The 17,658-nt window shown below is 44.7% G+C and overlaps 1 protein-coding gene across 10 annotated transcripts in view; it reads right to left on the bottom strand.

The window, feature by feature from the left end:
- Positions 1 to 12,819: 12,819 nt before the first annotated feature.
- Positions 12,820 to 17,658, bottom strand: part of Mre11 (MRE11 homolog, double strand break repair nuclease) — a 61,696-nt gene continuing 56,857 nt past the window's right edge. For 9 of the 10 annotated variants that reach the window (XM_039082071.2, XM_006242532.5, XM_063266066.1 and 6 more), the window contains one exon: positions 12,820 to 16,062. In XM_039082071.2, the coding sequence (XP_038937999.1) occupies positions 16,006 to 16,062 (57 nt within the window). In that variant the 3' untranslated portion in view covers positions 12,820 to 16,005. 10 annotated transcript variants of the gene reach the window in all.

Below are 17,658 nucleotides of genomic sequence, written 5' to 3'. Positions count from 1 at the left end.
CTTGGGGACTATGTGGGGCCACACTGAAAGGACGGGTCTGTGCATTCCGAGGATCCCACGTTGGTTTCCATCTGTAGCCTTGGCACATTCCCGATATTAAGGTGCGGCAAATCCTGAAATAGACCTGGAATGTTTCCTCTCCGTTTGGACCTTAAGATTCGCTGGGGGGCTTAGTAAAGGCCTATTTTTTTTTTTTTTTGAACAGCCTTCAAACACTTCCTGACACATTCAAGGAGCAGAAGAGATAAAAAGCTCCATTCTGTCCACTCCTCTGGAAACAGCAGCTTTGCCACCATGGACTTGTGGGCGCTGCCTCTCAGCCACCCACCCATTCCTCCAGTGAGAAGTTTTCTGATAGCTAGCATACACAGCAATGGCTTTCTTCATGAGAGTGTCATGAATACTTCTCATGCATATGCACTTTTTATTCTTTTCCACCCTCCTCCTTCACTCCTCTTCCTGGTTCCCTTCCTCTGGTGAAGTAGTTCTTCCTGCTTTCATGTCATGCATACTTTGGCAGACTTTGGTTTCCCCCTCTTGTTCCTCACCTGCCCCTTCCGTCCCTCTCAGAGACCCCTATTTACTTGTGCATGTCCCTATCTTGATAGACAACCCCATTCCTCCGTGGGAACTGCGTCATCCACCTCCTGTCTCCCCTGCGGGATGCCTCTTGCAGGACCTCAGACCACCCCACCTAGTGTCCAACTTAGGGCATCTAGTGTGTCATCTGACCCTGGTGAGCAGCCTCTTAGATAACCAACCCAAATGCTGCCGATCAAGTCAGGGAAGAGAAAGGAATTCCCCATTTTCTATTTCTTTTTTTCTCGGCTCCAATCCCTGTTTCTGCCTGTCTCCCCACCACGTCCTTCACAGACTTTGTAAATTTCCTGTCTTTAAGTTATAGTTGATGAATCTGTAAGTTTGTTGCAGAGTAGGAGTCCAAGTCCACCTAGCAGGAGCGGGAAAGCGAAGGGGATGGCCAGTTGCAGTGTTACACACCCACACACACCTGCTCTCCCTGGCATTGTCCACTCTGAACCAAGCTGCTAATCAAACTCTCAGGATCATTTGTTCCTGAATTTGATTCCAAAGTCTGGAGTCCGATTCTTCGGCTACTGCTTCGCTCTGGCCCGCTGTGTCCTCGGTGTAGGCATGTTTGTGCTTCTCTGACTTCTGCAGCCTGCTGCGCCTCTGGCCACTGTATCCACGGACATCTCCATTTTCCCTTGCTATCTGTCCTCCTGCTTATACCTGTCTGGGTCTCTCAGGAGCTGCAGCCCCGCTCTTGGCAGCCTGGGATTCTTTCTTTTGGCCTTGCCTTCTCTCACTTAGAGTCACCTGCTCTGTCTCTCCTTGTGCCTTCCTGGCCTCTGTTTCCTTGCGTCCCCCAGGAGCTGCCCACACTCACTCCTGCAGCTTCAACGCTCCATCCCCTCTTGGAGCTCATAGGAACACAGCCACGCAGTGCTCATCTTCCGGTCCTCCTTCCTTCACGGCTCAGGCTCTACTACAGCAGCTTGGCTCAGTACAGATCAATGGCAAAATAAATAAATAAATAAATATGGGGAACTTGATTTCCAAAGTCTAACTACTGCAACTGCCTAGATAAAGGATCCCTAAATATCTTATATCTAAACTTGCTCTGTTCTACAATTCCAGAAGTCTCTTGCCTCTAAGGGTCTACCCCACACTCTTAAAAATCTTTCATCGCTATGATTTCTTTGCACTCTGCCACTCAAAAAAAAAAAAACTCTAAAGATTATGCTGTATACTCTTATCTCACAATTTGCAAGTTGTTCATTGGGTGTGGTTTAAAAATCTATAACCTATGTAACAAAATTTGGCTTTAAACTTAAAACAAAAGGCTTATAATTAAACATCTATACATAGATCTCTCTCTCTCTCTCCCTCTCCCTCTCTCTCTCTCTCTCTCTCTCTCTCTCTCTGTGTGTGTGTGTGTGTGTGTGTGTGTGTGTGTATGTAATCAACCCGCTTGAGATATATGTATGTATGTGTATGTAACTTGGACTCACTTCTGTTTGTATATGTGTACGTAATACACACACATACTAGGAAAACATGTTTTTAAATAGCAGCCTTGTGGCTCTTGGCTGGTGACCTCATCAGGAAGTAAGCAGCCACATGGCTGCCAACCATCTTTGCTAAGGCTAAGGAGCACATGCCCGTGGTGACTTCACTGTGTTTAGATGACCACATGGCAACAATTGAAACATTCTTAGTCTGGATGAGTGCTGTCTATCATTGTATCTCCCTTTCAGACTAAGAAGTAGCAAGTCTCAAATATATTATGTTGGTATAGATTTTTTATGATGGTAAAATTTAAGGTTATATTTGCTACAACATACAATATGTGTGATTCAAGTCTGGTTTACAATATACTCTATATAATGATAAAAATTTAAGGTTATAAAGGTCTATTCAGAATAACAAAAGCTGATTGGAGACTTACACTTAAGTTAGTATGTCTTTGATAATTGGTCAACACCAAGCTTCTTGAAACAACGTGTTTGATATTTGATAAATAAGGTGTGTTTGATTTTTTTAAGGCTAAACCTAACAGAGATAAAGCTGCAAAATCCTAACCTGTATGCAAAAACCTAATATAAAATCTATTAACTTATTGAAAACTGTTAAAGATGATTAAGACATGCAAATTAACAGTCACCCTACGAACGACCAAATTCTTCAATGTGTTCAGAACTATACATGTAGCCATGCTAAGAACTAGTGTAATTAATTACAGAGATAAGCTTTGCTTACCGCTCATACATGTCTTTAAATTTAAGCCTAAAACAAACGACTAGAGACAAGCAAAGTCTGACCAGTTTATATGCACGTAATAGATCAATGGTTCTCAAACTCTTCGAGGGATCTGCTGGATATAGTATTTAAAATGTTTAATAAAAAGCTTTTCATGATAGCTCCTGGCAGCACCCCTAATCTCCTCCAAAGAAGATGATGGACAGAAGAACCTCCACTTGGAGCTTGCTTTAAATGTGACAAAGCTGACCATTGGATGAAACCTCCCCAGCTACCAGGACCCTGTCTAAACTGTGGATTGGTAGGACACTGGAGAGTCAACCGCCCTTCTTTGCCACTAGGCCAGTCCTCCCAACTTCCTACTCCACAGGAAAATCTGTCAGCTCTTTGGAGCCTGGAGGCCAAAGACTGATGCTGTCCTGGAACCTGGAGGTCTGCCCCACATGACCATGGAGGAACCTAGGGTGATTGATTGTCCAGGCAGCTGGTGAGCCTGCCATTTTTAATAGATTCAAAAGCTGCTTGGTCTGTACTTCCTCCTTACGCAGGTAAAAGTCATCCTTCTCAGGTCTCTGATTGTGTAGACAACTAGGCTAGTGATGGCCTTGTCAGTGGAACAGCAGCAGCCAAGCCTTCTCAGTTCTCTTCATGAGTAAACACCACCCCCCAGGTCTCACTTTCCTAGAGCTAACATGAGGTCTAGACACTGTTTACTTTGCTACTAGACTTGAAAAAGAGATAAGCCCACAAAACAGACTTCATTGTAACTTTTCACCATTCCTTTATTTAAAGAAATTCAGTTTGTAATGACTGCTCTCATTAATCAGTCACATGTATCTCCTGTAAATGACTGCATAGAAAAAAAGGTGTAAAATTTGTGTGAGGTCTGAGGATACAAACACTTAAGTTGTGAGAGTCTGAGAAGATGTTTTAAGGTATATAAATGCAATTTGTAAAGGTCTAAGAAAGTGTCTTAAGGCAAATAAAAATGAAAAACACCTTTCTGGTGTCTTTCCTTCTCTGTACTGTTGTTATATCAAGACTTCAGAAGTTCAGAGTTTTAACACTGGTTAGTGGAGTTCTGGCAAGCTATGTCTCCTCATCCTCCAGATAGAGGGAAGATGGCTCCCTCACCCTTTTCATACGGAATCACTTCATGCCCTGAGTTTCTACAGTGACTCAAAGGTGTGAGTTTATTTCCTTTTCTGCAACATGGGTTTCAGTGCACATTGCAAACAGTGGTGATACTAACACATCTAAAGCTTTAATCTTTCTATAAACTGAAGACATTCTTATAAGCTTCAGAGAATCGACTTGAATCCACCTCTACTGGGTCAGTCGGACTCCAGATAAGCACTCCTGTCAATCAGCAGCCTAAGCCCCCCCCCAACCCGAGTTTCTCCCCTACTTCCTGTTGCTAAAGGTATGCTCTTCCCCCTCCCCTTCACTGGTCTTGGGACTTCCCTCACCAAGTTACCAGAACCATGTCCTAAAATTTTCAAATGCACACCTAAGAAAAAAGCCCCCTCCCCTAAACCCCTTAACTTTATCTTCTGCCCCGATACATATCTGTTCCAGAAACCTGCCAGTTCCAGGTGTTCCTGCAAAACCCATATCTTTGACAGCTTCAAAGAGGCTAGTCCCAGGTGGCCCAGCCTCACAGACTGCTCCAACTGCTGTCTGAATCTCCCCAGGCCCAGACGGTCCAACAGAGTCTGGACAACAAGTGAAACAGTGTGCTCTTCCAGGACGTGGCCAGCATCCCAGCTTTCTTAGGGTTCCCAGAGGAGCCAACACCCCCAAGACAGCAGGTAGAGGTCTGAAGAGCACAGAACCCCCGTTCCTGCCTCACCATCACCCCTCCCTGTGTGTCTCTCCATCCAGTCAAGCCGATAATCAAGATTACCCACCACAGGTGACCACACTCTTGGAAAGGAACCAAACAAGTCTGAAATGCCAAGTACTGCCGAAGAATTGCTCCAACATACAACAACAACAGCAACAACAACAACAGCAGCAGCAACAACAACAGCAACAACAATAGCAACAACAACAGCAGCAACAGCAACAACAACAGCAGCAACAACAACAACAGCAACAACAGCAACAACAACAGCAGCAACAACAACATCATCAAAACCATGGACAAGCCAAGCGAGACACTGGAGGCAGAGTACAAGGATGCCTAGCATAAGGAAAAGGAAGTGTACCCAAGGGGCATTTACAGTTTGGGAATCCAAGGTGAGCCTGGTGTGGTTAGAATACTGCGCTCTGGGTGGCTCTCACTCTGCAGTCTGGGCCAGCATGGGGCTTGCTCCACACACCAGACTGGTCTCACGTGTGTGGCGGTGCTTCCGCCTCTGCCTCCTGAGTTTTAGAATCACATGCATGTGTCCCCACTCTCAGCATTAGCCTGTACTTTATATGTATAATTTTGTGGGTGCATGCGTGATGTGTGCTGGTGTGTGCTCGGGGTGCCAAAGCACATGTGTACAGGCCAATCTGAAAGACTGGTTCCGTCCTTCCACCTTCACTTGGGTCCCAGGGATAGACCTCGAGTCACCAGGCTGCACCAGTAAAATGGCTAAAGATGTATATCCACAACGTGGGCGGGGTTTCCAGGGTACCATCCTCCATGATCTGCTTCTTTTGATTCAAATGTACTTTTTAAAAATTTTTCTTTTTCTTGGATATTTTATGTATTTACAATTCAAATGTTATCTATTCCCTTTCCCCCATCTCCCATACCTACTCCCCCTTTCCTGCTTCTATGTGGGTGCTCCCACTTCTACCCACCCACTCCCACCTCAACACCCAGGCATTCCCCTACACTGGGGAAACGAGCCTTCACAGGACCAAGGGCTTCTCCTCCTATTGATGCTGGACAATGCCGTCCTCTGCTACATATGTAGCTGGAGTCACGGGTCCTTCTATGTGTACTCATTGGTTGGTGGTTTAGTCCCCGGGAGCTCTGGGGGGGTTAGGTGACCCTAGCCACCTCTATTACTTTATCATCTGTCACTCACCAGACTCGAGACCCGTCTCACTGGCCACCTTTCTGCAAAGCCCAGACGGTGATAGCTGACTGGCCATTTTCACCTTGAATACTAACATACTTGGTAGGAAGCCGTGAACTACCCATTCTCTCTCATCCTTCCCTTCCCTTCTAATAACTGCCCCGTCTCCCATCTAACCTGGTGAGAATCTGAGGTTACCTGCATCTCACCTGTTTCTCGATGTACTTGAAAAATGCTGCTTCTACCCTATGACCACTGCCCCTGTCACTTGAGAGCCAGAAACAATTTTGTGTGTGTGTGTGTGTGTGTGTGTGTGTGTGCGCGTGTTTTGTATACATGTATGTATGAAGGCCAGAAGATAATTTTGGGTGTCATTCTTCTGGCACTATTCACCTTGGGTTTTGAGACAGGCCATCTTTCTCTGGAACTTGGAACTCACCAAGCTGACTAGGCTTGTTGGACAATGGGAACTCACTTGTCTCCAAGTCTCCAGTGGTATGATATCAAATCCAGTCATTTTATATAAGTTCTGAGAATCTATCTTAGGTCCTCACACTCGACCCATCTCTGCGACCCAATTCCTCTCAAAGATCCAGTTCTAATGTGGCCTCTTCCATAAAGAATCTCTAAACTCCTTTATTATGAGACCCTAAGGACAGTTAATCGAGGGCCTGCAAATCACCCTGTATAATAGACTCTCAAACACACATCTAGTCTCTCACATTCAGTTTTCCTTGTTTTTATCTTGTCGTGGCAACAGAACCATTTTCCCCACTAAACTGTTAGTTCTCCCAGGTCAGAAATTGTCTTATTCCTAACACCATCTCTTCCGTGTAGCACAGAACCCAGGTAGAGGATGCGTCCTGAGGCAGGCAGGGTACCAGGGTGAGACAATCATTTCTCTGATACTTCATCTGTCATGTAGGACCCTGGACATTAGAGCAGCAGTTAAAGAGTACATGTTGCATATGCAGAAGGACCAGAACAACAGCCAAACAGCCACAAAAGCCATGTCCACAAAGGCCTGTCACCTCAGAATGAGGGGTTGTGGTGGAGACAGGAGAATTACTGGGAATTACTGGCTGCCAGCTTAGCAAAAAACAAAACAAAACAACAACAACAACAATAACAACAGCAACAAACTGACCTTGAGTTCCAGGTTCAGTGAATGACAGTGCTTCAAAGGAGTAAGGGGGAGAGTGGCTTCCTGAACTGGCTCTATGTGCATACACACCTGCACACACACACACATGCATACACCATACACATGTGTACCTCACACACGTGTGCACCATATACACGCGCCTCACACATGCCATACACACGCACATGCTTTCACATACTAAAGTTAAAAGGCACATGCGTCTCCGTCTTCCAGGACTCTGCCGTGGGTTAAGCGCTCGGACATTTCTTCGCTCCATCTTGCATGATGAAGCCATGACACAGTCCCGGCAGGCAGACCTGGAGCTGGTGTTATAGGATTGCATTTCCATTCCACTCATTTTTCCAGCACCAGCTCTAATTTTATGCTAATTGTCATTGAGCTATTTTTCTGCTTCTCTTATTCCTGCTGTGTGCTTTGTTTCAAATAAGAACTTGAAAGAGGATAATTTACCAGAATTTTTCAGTTACTTGAGCAATATTGCATCTTATAAAGGAAGAATGGTGATTAAAGTGTTTTTAAAAAATACCGAATCAAAATTTTATTAAAAAAATGTTTCTAGGTGGGGCTGGGAGATGGCTCAGTGGTAAAATTGCTTATTCTCTATCCCAAGACCTACCTAAGTTTGACCATGAGTTCTAATTCCTACAAGTTTTCCTCTGATCTCCACATGTACTGTGGATTGTATAAACACAGACACACACACACACACACACACACACACACACACACACACAGGCTCACAGATACACACATATACTGAGCAAACATAATTTAAAAGATAAAATATTTTAAAAGGATGCTTCTAGAAGCACCAACAGGCAGATGTGCAACCACCTTCTCAAGATGAAGCTATAGCTGTCATTTGGCATACGCTTTTGAAAAAATATGCTTTAATAAGACTTTTAAAAATACCTTTTGGGGAGCATTAATTCCCAGCTCCAGAAAGGAAGTTATCTTTTTCTCCATTTTCATTTTATAGACTTCTATTTTATTAGATTCGTGCTATGATAAAGACAATGTCTAGCAATTATACTTGAGTCTGGCTTGCAGGCACTGGGACTGAGAATGGCCACTGTGGTGTAGGAAGCTGATGGCCACGCTTTGGAGTTAAGAGAGGCTCATCTTGCAGTAAACACACAGATTGGAATGTGAGTCACATTTTGGCCCACTAGTTCAGACTATTTCAAAGACTCACCTGACATTTTGAGAGATTTTGATTAAGGGTAGAGTAATAAAAATATAATTTAAATTATGTGAGAAAAACAACCATACCGTTTATATGACACCTAGTGGCTTAATTGCTAAATAAAAATTCTGAACAGCAAGTGAGTTCTGCAAAGCTCTTGGACCCCTGGCTGGATTCACACTGTCCCCTCTCCTCCTGGACCCCTGACTGGACTCACCTGCCCTCTCCTCCTGGACTCCTGACTGGACTCACCCTGCCCCCTCTCCTCCTGGACTCCTGACTGGACTCATCTGCCCTCTCCTCCTGGACTCCTGACTGGACTCACCCTGCCCCCTCTCCTCCTGGACTCCTGACTGGACTCACCCTGCCCCTCTCCTCCTGGACCCCTGACTGGACTCATCTGCCCTCTCCTCCTGGACCCCTGACTGGACTCACCCTGCCCGCTCTCCTCCTGGACTCCTGACTGGACTCACCCTGCCCCCTCTCCTCCTGGACCCCTGACTGGACTCACCTTGCCCTCTCCTCCTGGACCCCTGACTGGACTCACCTGCCCTCTCCTCCAGGATGTTTTCACCTGGCCCTCTCATCCACACCAGCATTTTGCTACATGGTGTGGTAGCTGACTCTTGCTGACTTTTCTCACAGCTTTCTTAAGGGTAAGCACCTGCCTTTGCCTTTTATACCAGAACTTGGCTTGGTGCCTGGCACAGGGCCAGCTCTTACTAAACACAATGAAAGAATGTGAGAAACATTAATAGATCCCATTAAGAGAAAAGCAGAGTGTTCAGAGAAGCCCAGCAGAGCTAACTTCACTCCCACTCTCTTGAGAGCAGAGCCTTTTCAGAACAGACTGTTGTCTTCAGAAAGTACTGGAATCAACTAGAGTCCTCTCTGTAAACTACTGTTGTCTGGGTATTAAAAGCCTTCCTCCTGGTATAAATGGTATCCGTGAAAAAAAGACTCTAAGAAAAACCAAAAGAACATAAAGAAAATAATCTCAGGGCTGGAGACGGCTGTACTCGCAGAGTTGACTCTCCAGCAACCACTTTGCTCTAACTCCAGGTCCGGAGCGGTGGTGCCCTCTTGTGTCCTCCTTCTGCAACTGCACTCAGGTGCACACATTCTTGTTGCCACCATCTTATCATTAACAGTTTGGTGTTCTCTTAATGTTTATCTATATAATAGACATGCAATTTTATCAGTTTCATGTCAGGATTATATTATCCTTAAGAATTCTCAGTATTATCAAGTTTTTCTCAAAAAATTAATTCAAAGATTAAAACTTAAAAGGAATTAAAATTTTCTTTTAAATGGCTGGACAGTATTTTATCTTGTGGAATCCCATAGCATAATGTGGTTTTCAGTGTAATAATCTTTTTATATAATCTTCCTAGACTTTATACGAAGACATACATTTACCTTCCAGTTTCATTCATTTCTTTCCCACTGGTCTACATTAGAGGCTGGGATAGAGAGAGTCCAAGACACAGAGTTCGAGGTAACAGAGATGAAGTGTTCTGAGGCTTGTGGTAATTTGTCAGGTTACTTGGTAGAAGGCTATATCCTTTTATACTCCCACCAGCAGTGGAGCGGAGCAGGAGAGAACATCCCGTTCACCACAGCCCACCCAACCACCTGACTGAAGGAAATGCATTGTAAAAGGATGTTTCCATTGACTCTAGGCTCTAAAACCCTTCCTCACCAACAAGCTAATGGTGAAATGGCTGCTTAGGGAGACCTGGACATTCACCTTCTAGTGATTAGAGTGCTGTGATTCATCCAAGTCAGTTTTGGAGACCTGCTTCTCCTTAGTCAATACCCACCTCAGCGGTGATCTGGGGCAGGCCTGGCTCAGAACAACACAGGAAGCTTTTTAGAAATTACGTTAGACTAAAAGCTAAGGTCTCTTACACTGCTGGGTATTTTCCTAGTGCCTGGTACACAGCTACTACTCAATACTGAAGGATGAGGCTGGTCATGTTATGGTTAGGATCTGAAATGTCTCCAAGAAGTTCCTGTGTGGAAGGCTGGGTTCTAAGGCATCGAGTGTCCCTAGGGGAGGTCTTTGAGCTTCCAGGACCTAGAGGCATCCATCTTCATCAGTGAATTAACCACTAGTGGCTTCACATCTTCATGGGAGCTGGCAGAAACTCTAGAAGGTGGGACCTGGTTAGAGGCAGGACATCAAGGACGTGCCTGGAAGGGTGTATTTTGCCCTAATCCTTTCCTGTCACCATGAAGTGGGTTTTTTCCATCACACATAACCCCATGATGTCCAGTGTCTACAGAGGTCTAAAACAGTGGAGCCGGTGAACCATGGGTTCCAGCCTCTGAAACTGAACCAAAATAAACTTCTCTTCTTAACTAGACGTCTCACACTGGTCAGTGGTAGACGCTTACAGACAAGCAAAGCTGCATTTGTAATTGTGTCCTGTTAGTGAGAAACACACACAGGGCTGCACCAAGGAGCTAACAGTGCTGGGTAAGAACCAAGGGCGCCAGCAAGGCGTGGCAGGGGCGTGGCAGGCACAGGGCGTGGCAGGCACAGGGCGTGGTAGGGCGGGGCGCAGGCGACCTCAAGCTGACCTGCAGCCTCTGTGGTGGGCAATTGGCAACACTGAGCAATACTGCATCTTCTAATACGGGCTGGTACTTCCGAGAACTTTCTCTAAAAAAAGACCCCAAAAATGTGAACACACTAACAGGACACTAGCATTTGTAATTGTTAAGAATCAGACATATCAAAATGCACAAACCCAGGATAATAAAATAAACTACTGGTGTTTAAATTCCAATGTATATTCAAAGCTACAAAAGTGAGGGAGATTGTATAAAATATGAAGCCATTTCCAGGCATAATACTCAGACAAAGCAGGCTCAGTTATAGCAAAAGTCTTTTGTATACGAAAGGGCAAACGATAAAATAATTCTAATTATTTTGGCAAAAAGAATATAGAAAAGGCAAATTATAATGGAGCTGGCTAATGGCAGTGGGTGGGCAGAAAGATTTGGAAGATTTGAGTGCATACTGAGTGGTTCAGAATTTAAGAAATGTTAATGTTTTACATATACAAAAATAAAATTAAACCCAAAAGGAAAACTATACTGTGAGGAAATTACTGGGAACACCTGCTTTTAGCAGTCTGTGCAGTGCAGACCACTGTGCCAAGGTCACAGAGAAATCCTGAGGTGATCCATGTGGAGAAAGAACAGGGCTGCGGTCTACTCTGCAAAGATCAGAGAGAAGTCATATCTGAAGATAAACCATATATGCATCTATAACACACATTAAATGTATATACATAAAATATATGTAAATGTGTGCATATATTATGGATTATATGTAATATGTAAATGTATACATATCATGTAAATGTATACATACATTAACTTGGCGAATTTTTATATTACATTTAAATGAGGGATTAAACCCATTATTCTTACCGACTTTCGGTAAAATAAATATTTCAAAATTTTTAGGTGCTAAATTATCACTCAGTGGTACAGTTTGCGCTTAACAAGTGGGGTTCCTGTGCTCCAACCCCAACAAAACTGAAGTAATAAGGTTTTAGAACCGTCATCTGGGGGCCTGGAGAGATGACTCGGCAGTTAAGAATGCTGGCTATTCTTCCAAAGAACCTGGGTTCATTTCCCTGCACCCACATGGCAGCTTACAACTGTCCTTTAATTCCAGTCCCACAGGACCTGACACACTCACATGGACATACATGCTGGCAGAACACCGATTCACATAAAATAGAAATAAACTATCATCTGGAACCAAAACACCAATAAAAAGCTGAGGGATCGACTGAGAAGCCACTGGAGTTTTCAGGGGTAAGAGACAAGCTATTTGATTAATTTCAGACAAGCACTTACTGTAACACATATACATTCACTTCCTAGGCCACATTCAAGAGAAACACAGCTCTGAGTCTCACCTATTAGCTATATCCTTATTTATTTATATATTTCCTGACTCTATAAAAATATGCTCAAAGTCAGATATCTGCCATATCATGGCCAATACATTAGCAGAGGGTGTTTTAAGACTGTGGTGTAGGAAATACGTCCTTTGCATAGGCTGTAACAATCTGGAAACTAAACAGGCCTTGTGACAAAGCGACTTAAGCAGCCACCAGGGCTGCCCAGCAGCTGGCAGAACCAAGCCTACACCAGGCCTGGGATAACCCATGTGAGACTCAATGTCCCACTGCCAACGACTGGACTGTACCAGGTCTAGGGCCCTTTAAAAGTGCTGTCACTTCTAACACAAAATGAACAGTGGCATTTAAATCACCTGTTGGAAAACAGTGTGTCTAGTCCTTAAAATAGGCAATGACAGTTTAAGAGTGGCTAACGAGGCAGATGTGGAAGAAACAGGGCACCAAGGTGGGCATGGAGCTGGGCAGAGCCTCTAGAACATGTGGCTGGAGGAGTGGGTTCGAACCCGGCACACTAGTTATCCCATGAAAAGGATCAGAGAACCAAGTACCCAAATGCTGACGGGCTGTAGCCAAAGAGAGGGTGCAGCCAGACATCCGAAGAACTTAAGGAGAACTAGAGGAGTGTGATCTGAAGGACACTCTAATGGCCACAGCCAAGTGCCCAACTTCACAAACAACAAACTAAAAGTATGGTGTGATCAGGTCCAAGAAACCCACTCAAAATTCATCAAAAACAAATCTTTATTATATAATTCTTTTATAATATTTTAATGTCAGTTCTTAAAACCCTCAAAATACTAGTTGGAATTAAACATCTGACAGATACAGTTTGGAGGAAATATCACTTCATGCCAGGAGACCACTTTCACTTAGTTTTTCTAGTAAGATTTGTTTTTCCTTTATGAAGACATCGACTATTGACTCTTCCAGAATCTTTACATGTAAAACACACCAAATGAGCCTTCTATGCAGTGGGTGGGGAGAGGTGGACACGCAGCCTGCACATAATCGAGGGTGAGTGCAGCTTTTCGGACTAGATTCTCAATCCCCGCACAAACCTAGGCATGGGCATTCGCTGTTCTAACCCCGAAGTGCCTCCATCGGCAGAACTGCCACACTGCTCCCTGCAGCCACAGCTCCTCCATGGCGAGTCCATCCCACCGGCTCCTGCCCAAGAGGAGTCCCTTCACAGTTTAAGGCATGGCTTTTCTATAGTTATCGTCATCAGCAACTTTAAAGGTTTATAAAAATAAACGAAACGTGAGCGTGTTCGTAAATTAAGCTGTGCCTGTTGAGAGCCTGACCTGTAAGCAGCTAGAGGTACAGTGCACCCCACACATACTCCCAGGATGCAGTGCCAGGAAGGGATGGACTCTTTGGTAAGCATAATGGACAAAGGTCTTCATTCGTGTGGATCGTCACATACGTAGGAGCAAACAGGGTGCTCAAAAATCATCTGGTAGGCTGTTGGGAGCCAGGCCGATCCAAGGCACCCTCAAGACGCCCCATGAGAGGACAAAGAGCTCAGTTCGGTGTCCTCACCCAAGGCACACTTGGCAAGGTCTGGGCTGGGGCTATGAAGGAGTAAAATTTTGGTTCCTGAGAACTTATCTTTTCCCTCTGAAGAGACTGAATTTATACATTCCAAGGCCACTGTGAGCTCAGTCTATGATGCCCTTGAGATATCCCATGTTTCCCTTGTGCAACATGGCTTGATAGCTTCCCGCCAACTTCATCCCATTGTATGGTAGCTTTCTGCTTATGTCCTATTTTCCCAAGACACACTGTCTACAAGAGGTACTTCTGAAGAAACTTGCTTGGCATAAAGACAGAGCTTTGCAAGACTTCCTGAGCCCAGCATTCCTATCTCCTTTATTTTCTGAACCTGTGGCACTCCCTCTCAGAAACCTGTCAGTGAAGAGTAACTTGTTCCAGATCCCAAGACTCTATCCTGACACCCACAGGCCTGAAAACTGTCACCAAATGTCACCAAGGCCAGATTTCTGCTGTCTCTAAACCCCAGGCTTTGTGAATGACCTTCAATACCAGTCTCAGCTCTTTGTACTTCCCATCCTGCTAGGGTCTGCTGCAGGCTACTCATGGTAGAGTCCCACACTGCCAGGGACTCACTTCCCCTAGCAGCTATCAGCATCACTCTATACTCTAGCTGAGGGTTTTTGATGGAGGAAAAGACTCACTAACCTTTCCAGGAGCCTGTCAGGGACTTTTGTGACCAAATCCTCACTGTCACTCACCTAGGAACATCTTGCTGGCACACATGCCTAGGCACTACCCGATGCTGGCCACAACTCTGCATCAGGGAGTACCACCTCCCACTAGCCTCCACCCCACAGAGCCCCACACTTCTTCTCCATTCAGACCCTGGAACACTTGAGATTTAATGTGATAAAGATGGGGATGGGAAGAACTGCCTGAAGCAATCTGACAGGACCATGCCTTCTGCTCTTAATGCTCCCCTGACAATCCTGTGCTCACATCAGTTACAAAGCTCCTCTAAGCAGCTCATTAGCACTGGGCTGTAATTCTGACTCAGATCACATTCGAGACATGGTGGTACTGTCAGGTGCTGGGCTCCAAACACTGATTAATTTGATGGCCATGAACACTGTTTGGCCTAAATGCTGGTGTCTACATCTGGGAAGAACATCATGTTGCTGTGCTAGAAGGAGCCAGATTTCCTCAAGAATGTTTGACCACATTTGCCCTATAAAATTAAAAGACCAGCAGAGCTTCTTAGAGTGTGAAAGAGGGAATAAGATTATTTAACTCGGGTTGGGGATTTAGCTCAGTGGTAGAGCGCTTGCCTAGCAAGCGCAAGGCCCTGGGTTCGGTCCCCAGCTCCGGAAAAAAAGAAAAAAAAAAGATTATTTAACTCAACTCTGAAAGGATTACATTTTTATTTTCTTCCTAAAACAAGTAAGAAAATGTAAGCTTGCTGTTTCCGTCAGTTTTGGAACCGTGTATTCAGAGATGTTTATAGCAACCAAAGCCATGGTACAGTGCTGCTGCTGGTCAAGGAGGCCTGGCCCCGACTCCGGGCAGAAACTGAACTGTGGTATGTCAGCCTGAACTAACCACAAGGTCAGCTGGCTGTTTGGCCTAAGAAAGCTTTTTCACTATCTTTAAGAAACAGAAAAATCCTATTAAGCTTTTCTCCCTGACAAGAGTTGAGAGAGAAAAAGAGCTTGTCATGAATGACAGAGTGATCAAGAAAATGACTACTGCTCAGTGGGGACAGGATCTGAGTCTCTGCTACAACGTGAATAAAGACCAAAACCAAAACAACCAAAATGGTTTCAACAAAAACCTTATACTAATTACTGAAATATAAGGCCCTTCTGGCCCTAGTGGACCGTCCTCCAGCACACTCTGAAATCCACACACTTGCTAACAACCAGGGAGCTCAGACTGCTCCCCCCACCACACACACAGGAGGGCCTTGCTTCCTGGGGAGACAGGAAATGGTTACAGCCCCGGTAAGCTGTCACATCAACTCTGCTAGCTGAGGCACTGGAGGCTGACAGTCTCTGATCAGAAGCAGGAATGGATAATGGAGGGTTTTCTCTAATCTTCATTCAACAATGGAATTTTAGCAAAGTTCTTACAAGCAGGAAACACAGTTATGTCAGGAAATTAACATTCTTAAAGCAGCCCCAGACAATGATAACAAGCAGATTAAAGGCTAAGGAGAAGCAGCAATCTCCTTACCACCCGCCTAGGAAATGGCTTAAGAGAGTCACCTTCAGGAAACAATATTTTAAAATAGAATCCCAGGCTTTTCAGACTCCTGTAGTGCTGCAGCGATAAAACACCGCCAGCTGTAAAGTTAGCATACGCTGCTGCGATTTCTTCCTGCAGCGGGACAACTTTTAAGTTCTACTAACAACATTATCTTCGGTTTCTTCTTGGGCAACTACCACTCATGAAAGGGTCGTCATCATCGTCCTGAAATGACACAAACATTATGCTATGTCAGTGACCATCCTCTCTGAGCCAAGAAAGAAACTCTTCCGATTAAAACGGTGTCAGGGAAGCCACACTTATCAGACCCATTCCTCTGAACTGGAATGTAAATGCTCGAGTCAGTTCTTTGTGCATTAAACATCTGCCAGCCCTCGTGTGACTGAACACATCTGTAACACACAATGCACACACTTTTTCCAGTCACAAACCTTAGTAAAAGTACGAGGTGTAGGAGAGCCAGGACAGAAAATATTCACGTCATTTTTTATTCCGTTCGTGAAGTTTTCTCATTCCCATTATCATTACTATTATTATTAATACGACTATGTATATGTGTGCCCTTCCACGCACAGTCGTGTGCTCCATCAGGACAACTTCACAGAAACACTTTCTCATCCTACCTTTGTGGGCCTCAGGGCTCACAAACTTGGGCTGCCAGCTTGTGCAGTGGCAGCTGGGCTTGTGCGGCAGTCGCTTCACCACTGAGTCTCGTTGGCCTCACCTAGACTTATTCACTCTTCTGCCCTCTTGGAAATTGAGTCAACAGACAAGGTAGTCACAGAGAAAAGTACCAAGGACTGTGACTCTTGTTTCCCGTCACCCTTTCACAACAGAATAGACTGGTTTCAGGCAGACAGAGGAAGAACTGAGTAAAGCTGTCTTCAGCTTTTGCCAGAAAAAGTAGCTGGAGCATTTCAGGTGTCCCGAGTTGATGGATGCAGACTACAAGCACAGGGAGAATAAACAGGAACATCTACGTTAACCAAGAACTTAATAAGAATGAGAACAACTAGCTAGGTCTGGAGTCACAGGCTTGTCACCCCAACTTCTGGGGAGCCTGAGGCCAACAGGTCACAAGTTCAAGGCCTGTTTGAGCTGTAGAGTGAGCACAAAGCCTTGGTAGCTGTGTGAGCCCTGTCTCAAGGGAAAGAGGCAAAGGCTGGAGCTACAGCTCAGTGGTTGAGAGCTGGCCGAGAGCTGGCCGAGCATGTGCCAGGCCCAGGGCTGAAACCCGGTCACAAAGCAGAAACAACAGCCTTATAAAAAGCCTGCTTATAATCTGATGAAAGACAGACTAGAAGGACTGGACTTTATAGCTACACATTTGACAGATAAATACTTTTATAAAATTGTTATCATAAGATGTCAGTAAACACCAATGATCATTTAGCATTAGACCTGACTTATGACTTGAACAAATCTGTGTTTTAGGGAGTTTACTAGTGAGAAATGGATGCCCTGAGAGGCACAAATTCAAATCTTGCTGATCTGCTTCCTTTACTGTCAAAGGCAGGCCTCATTAAAGACATACAAAGGAAAACTTCGAACGTGCCTTCGATTCTTTTCTAGTTACATGCAAATTAGCACACATACATTTTTCCTTCTGTGTGTATGCACTTTTTGGTTCAAGTGCATCTGCTGCTTCTAAGCTCCTAGAATCCATGTGGCCATGCCCAGTTTTTATGTGCGTATCAGACTTCAGGTCTCAGGGCCTTGTACTTATGCAGCAGGACTTTACCCAGCAAGCCACCCTCTCACCCGTTGGTTATACTCATTTTAAACGACCATCCATGGACA

This window comes from Rattus norvegicus, chromosome 8, assembly GCF_036323735.1.
Source record: "Rattus norvegicus strain BN/NHsdMcwi chromosome 8, GRCr8, whole genome shotgun sequence".
Classification (NCBI taxonomy): domain Eukaryota; kingdom Metazoa; phylum Chordata; class Mammalia; order Rodentia; family Muridae; genus Rattus; species Rattus norvegicus.
This window is presented reverse-complemented; position numbering and strand designations above follow the sequence as displayed.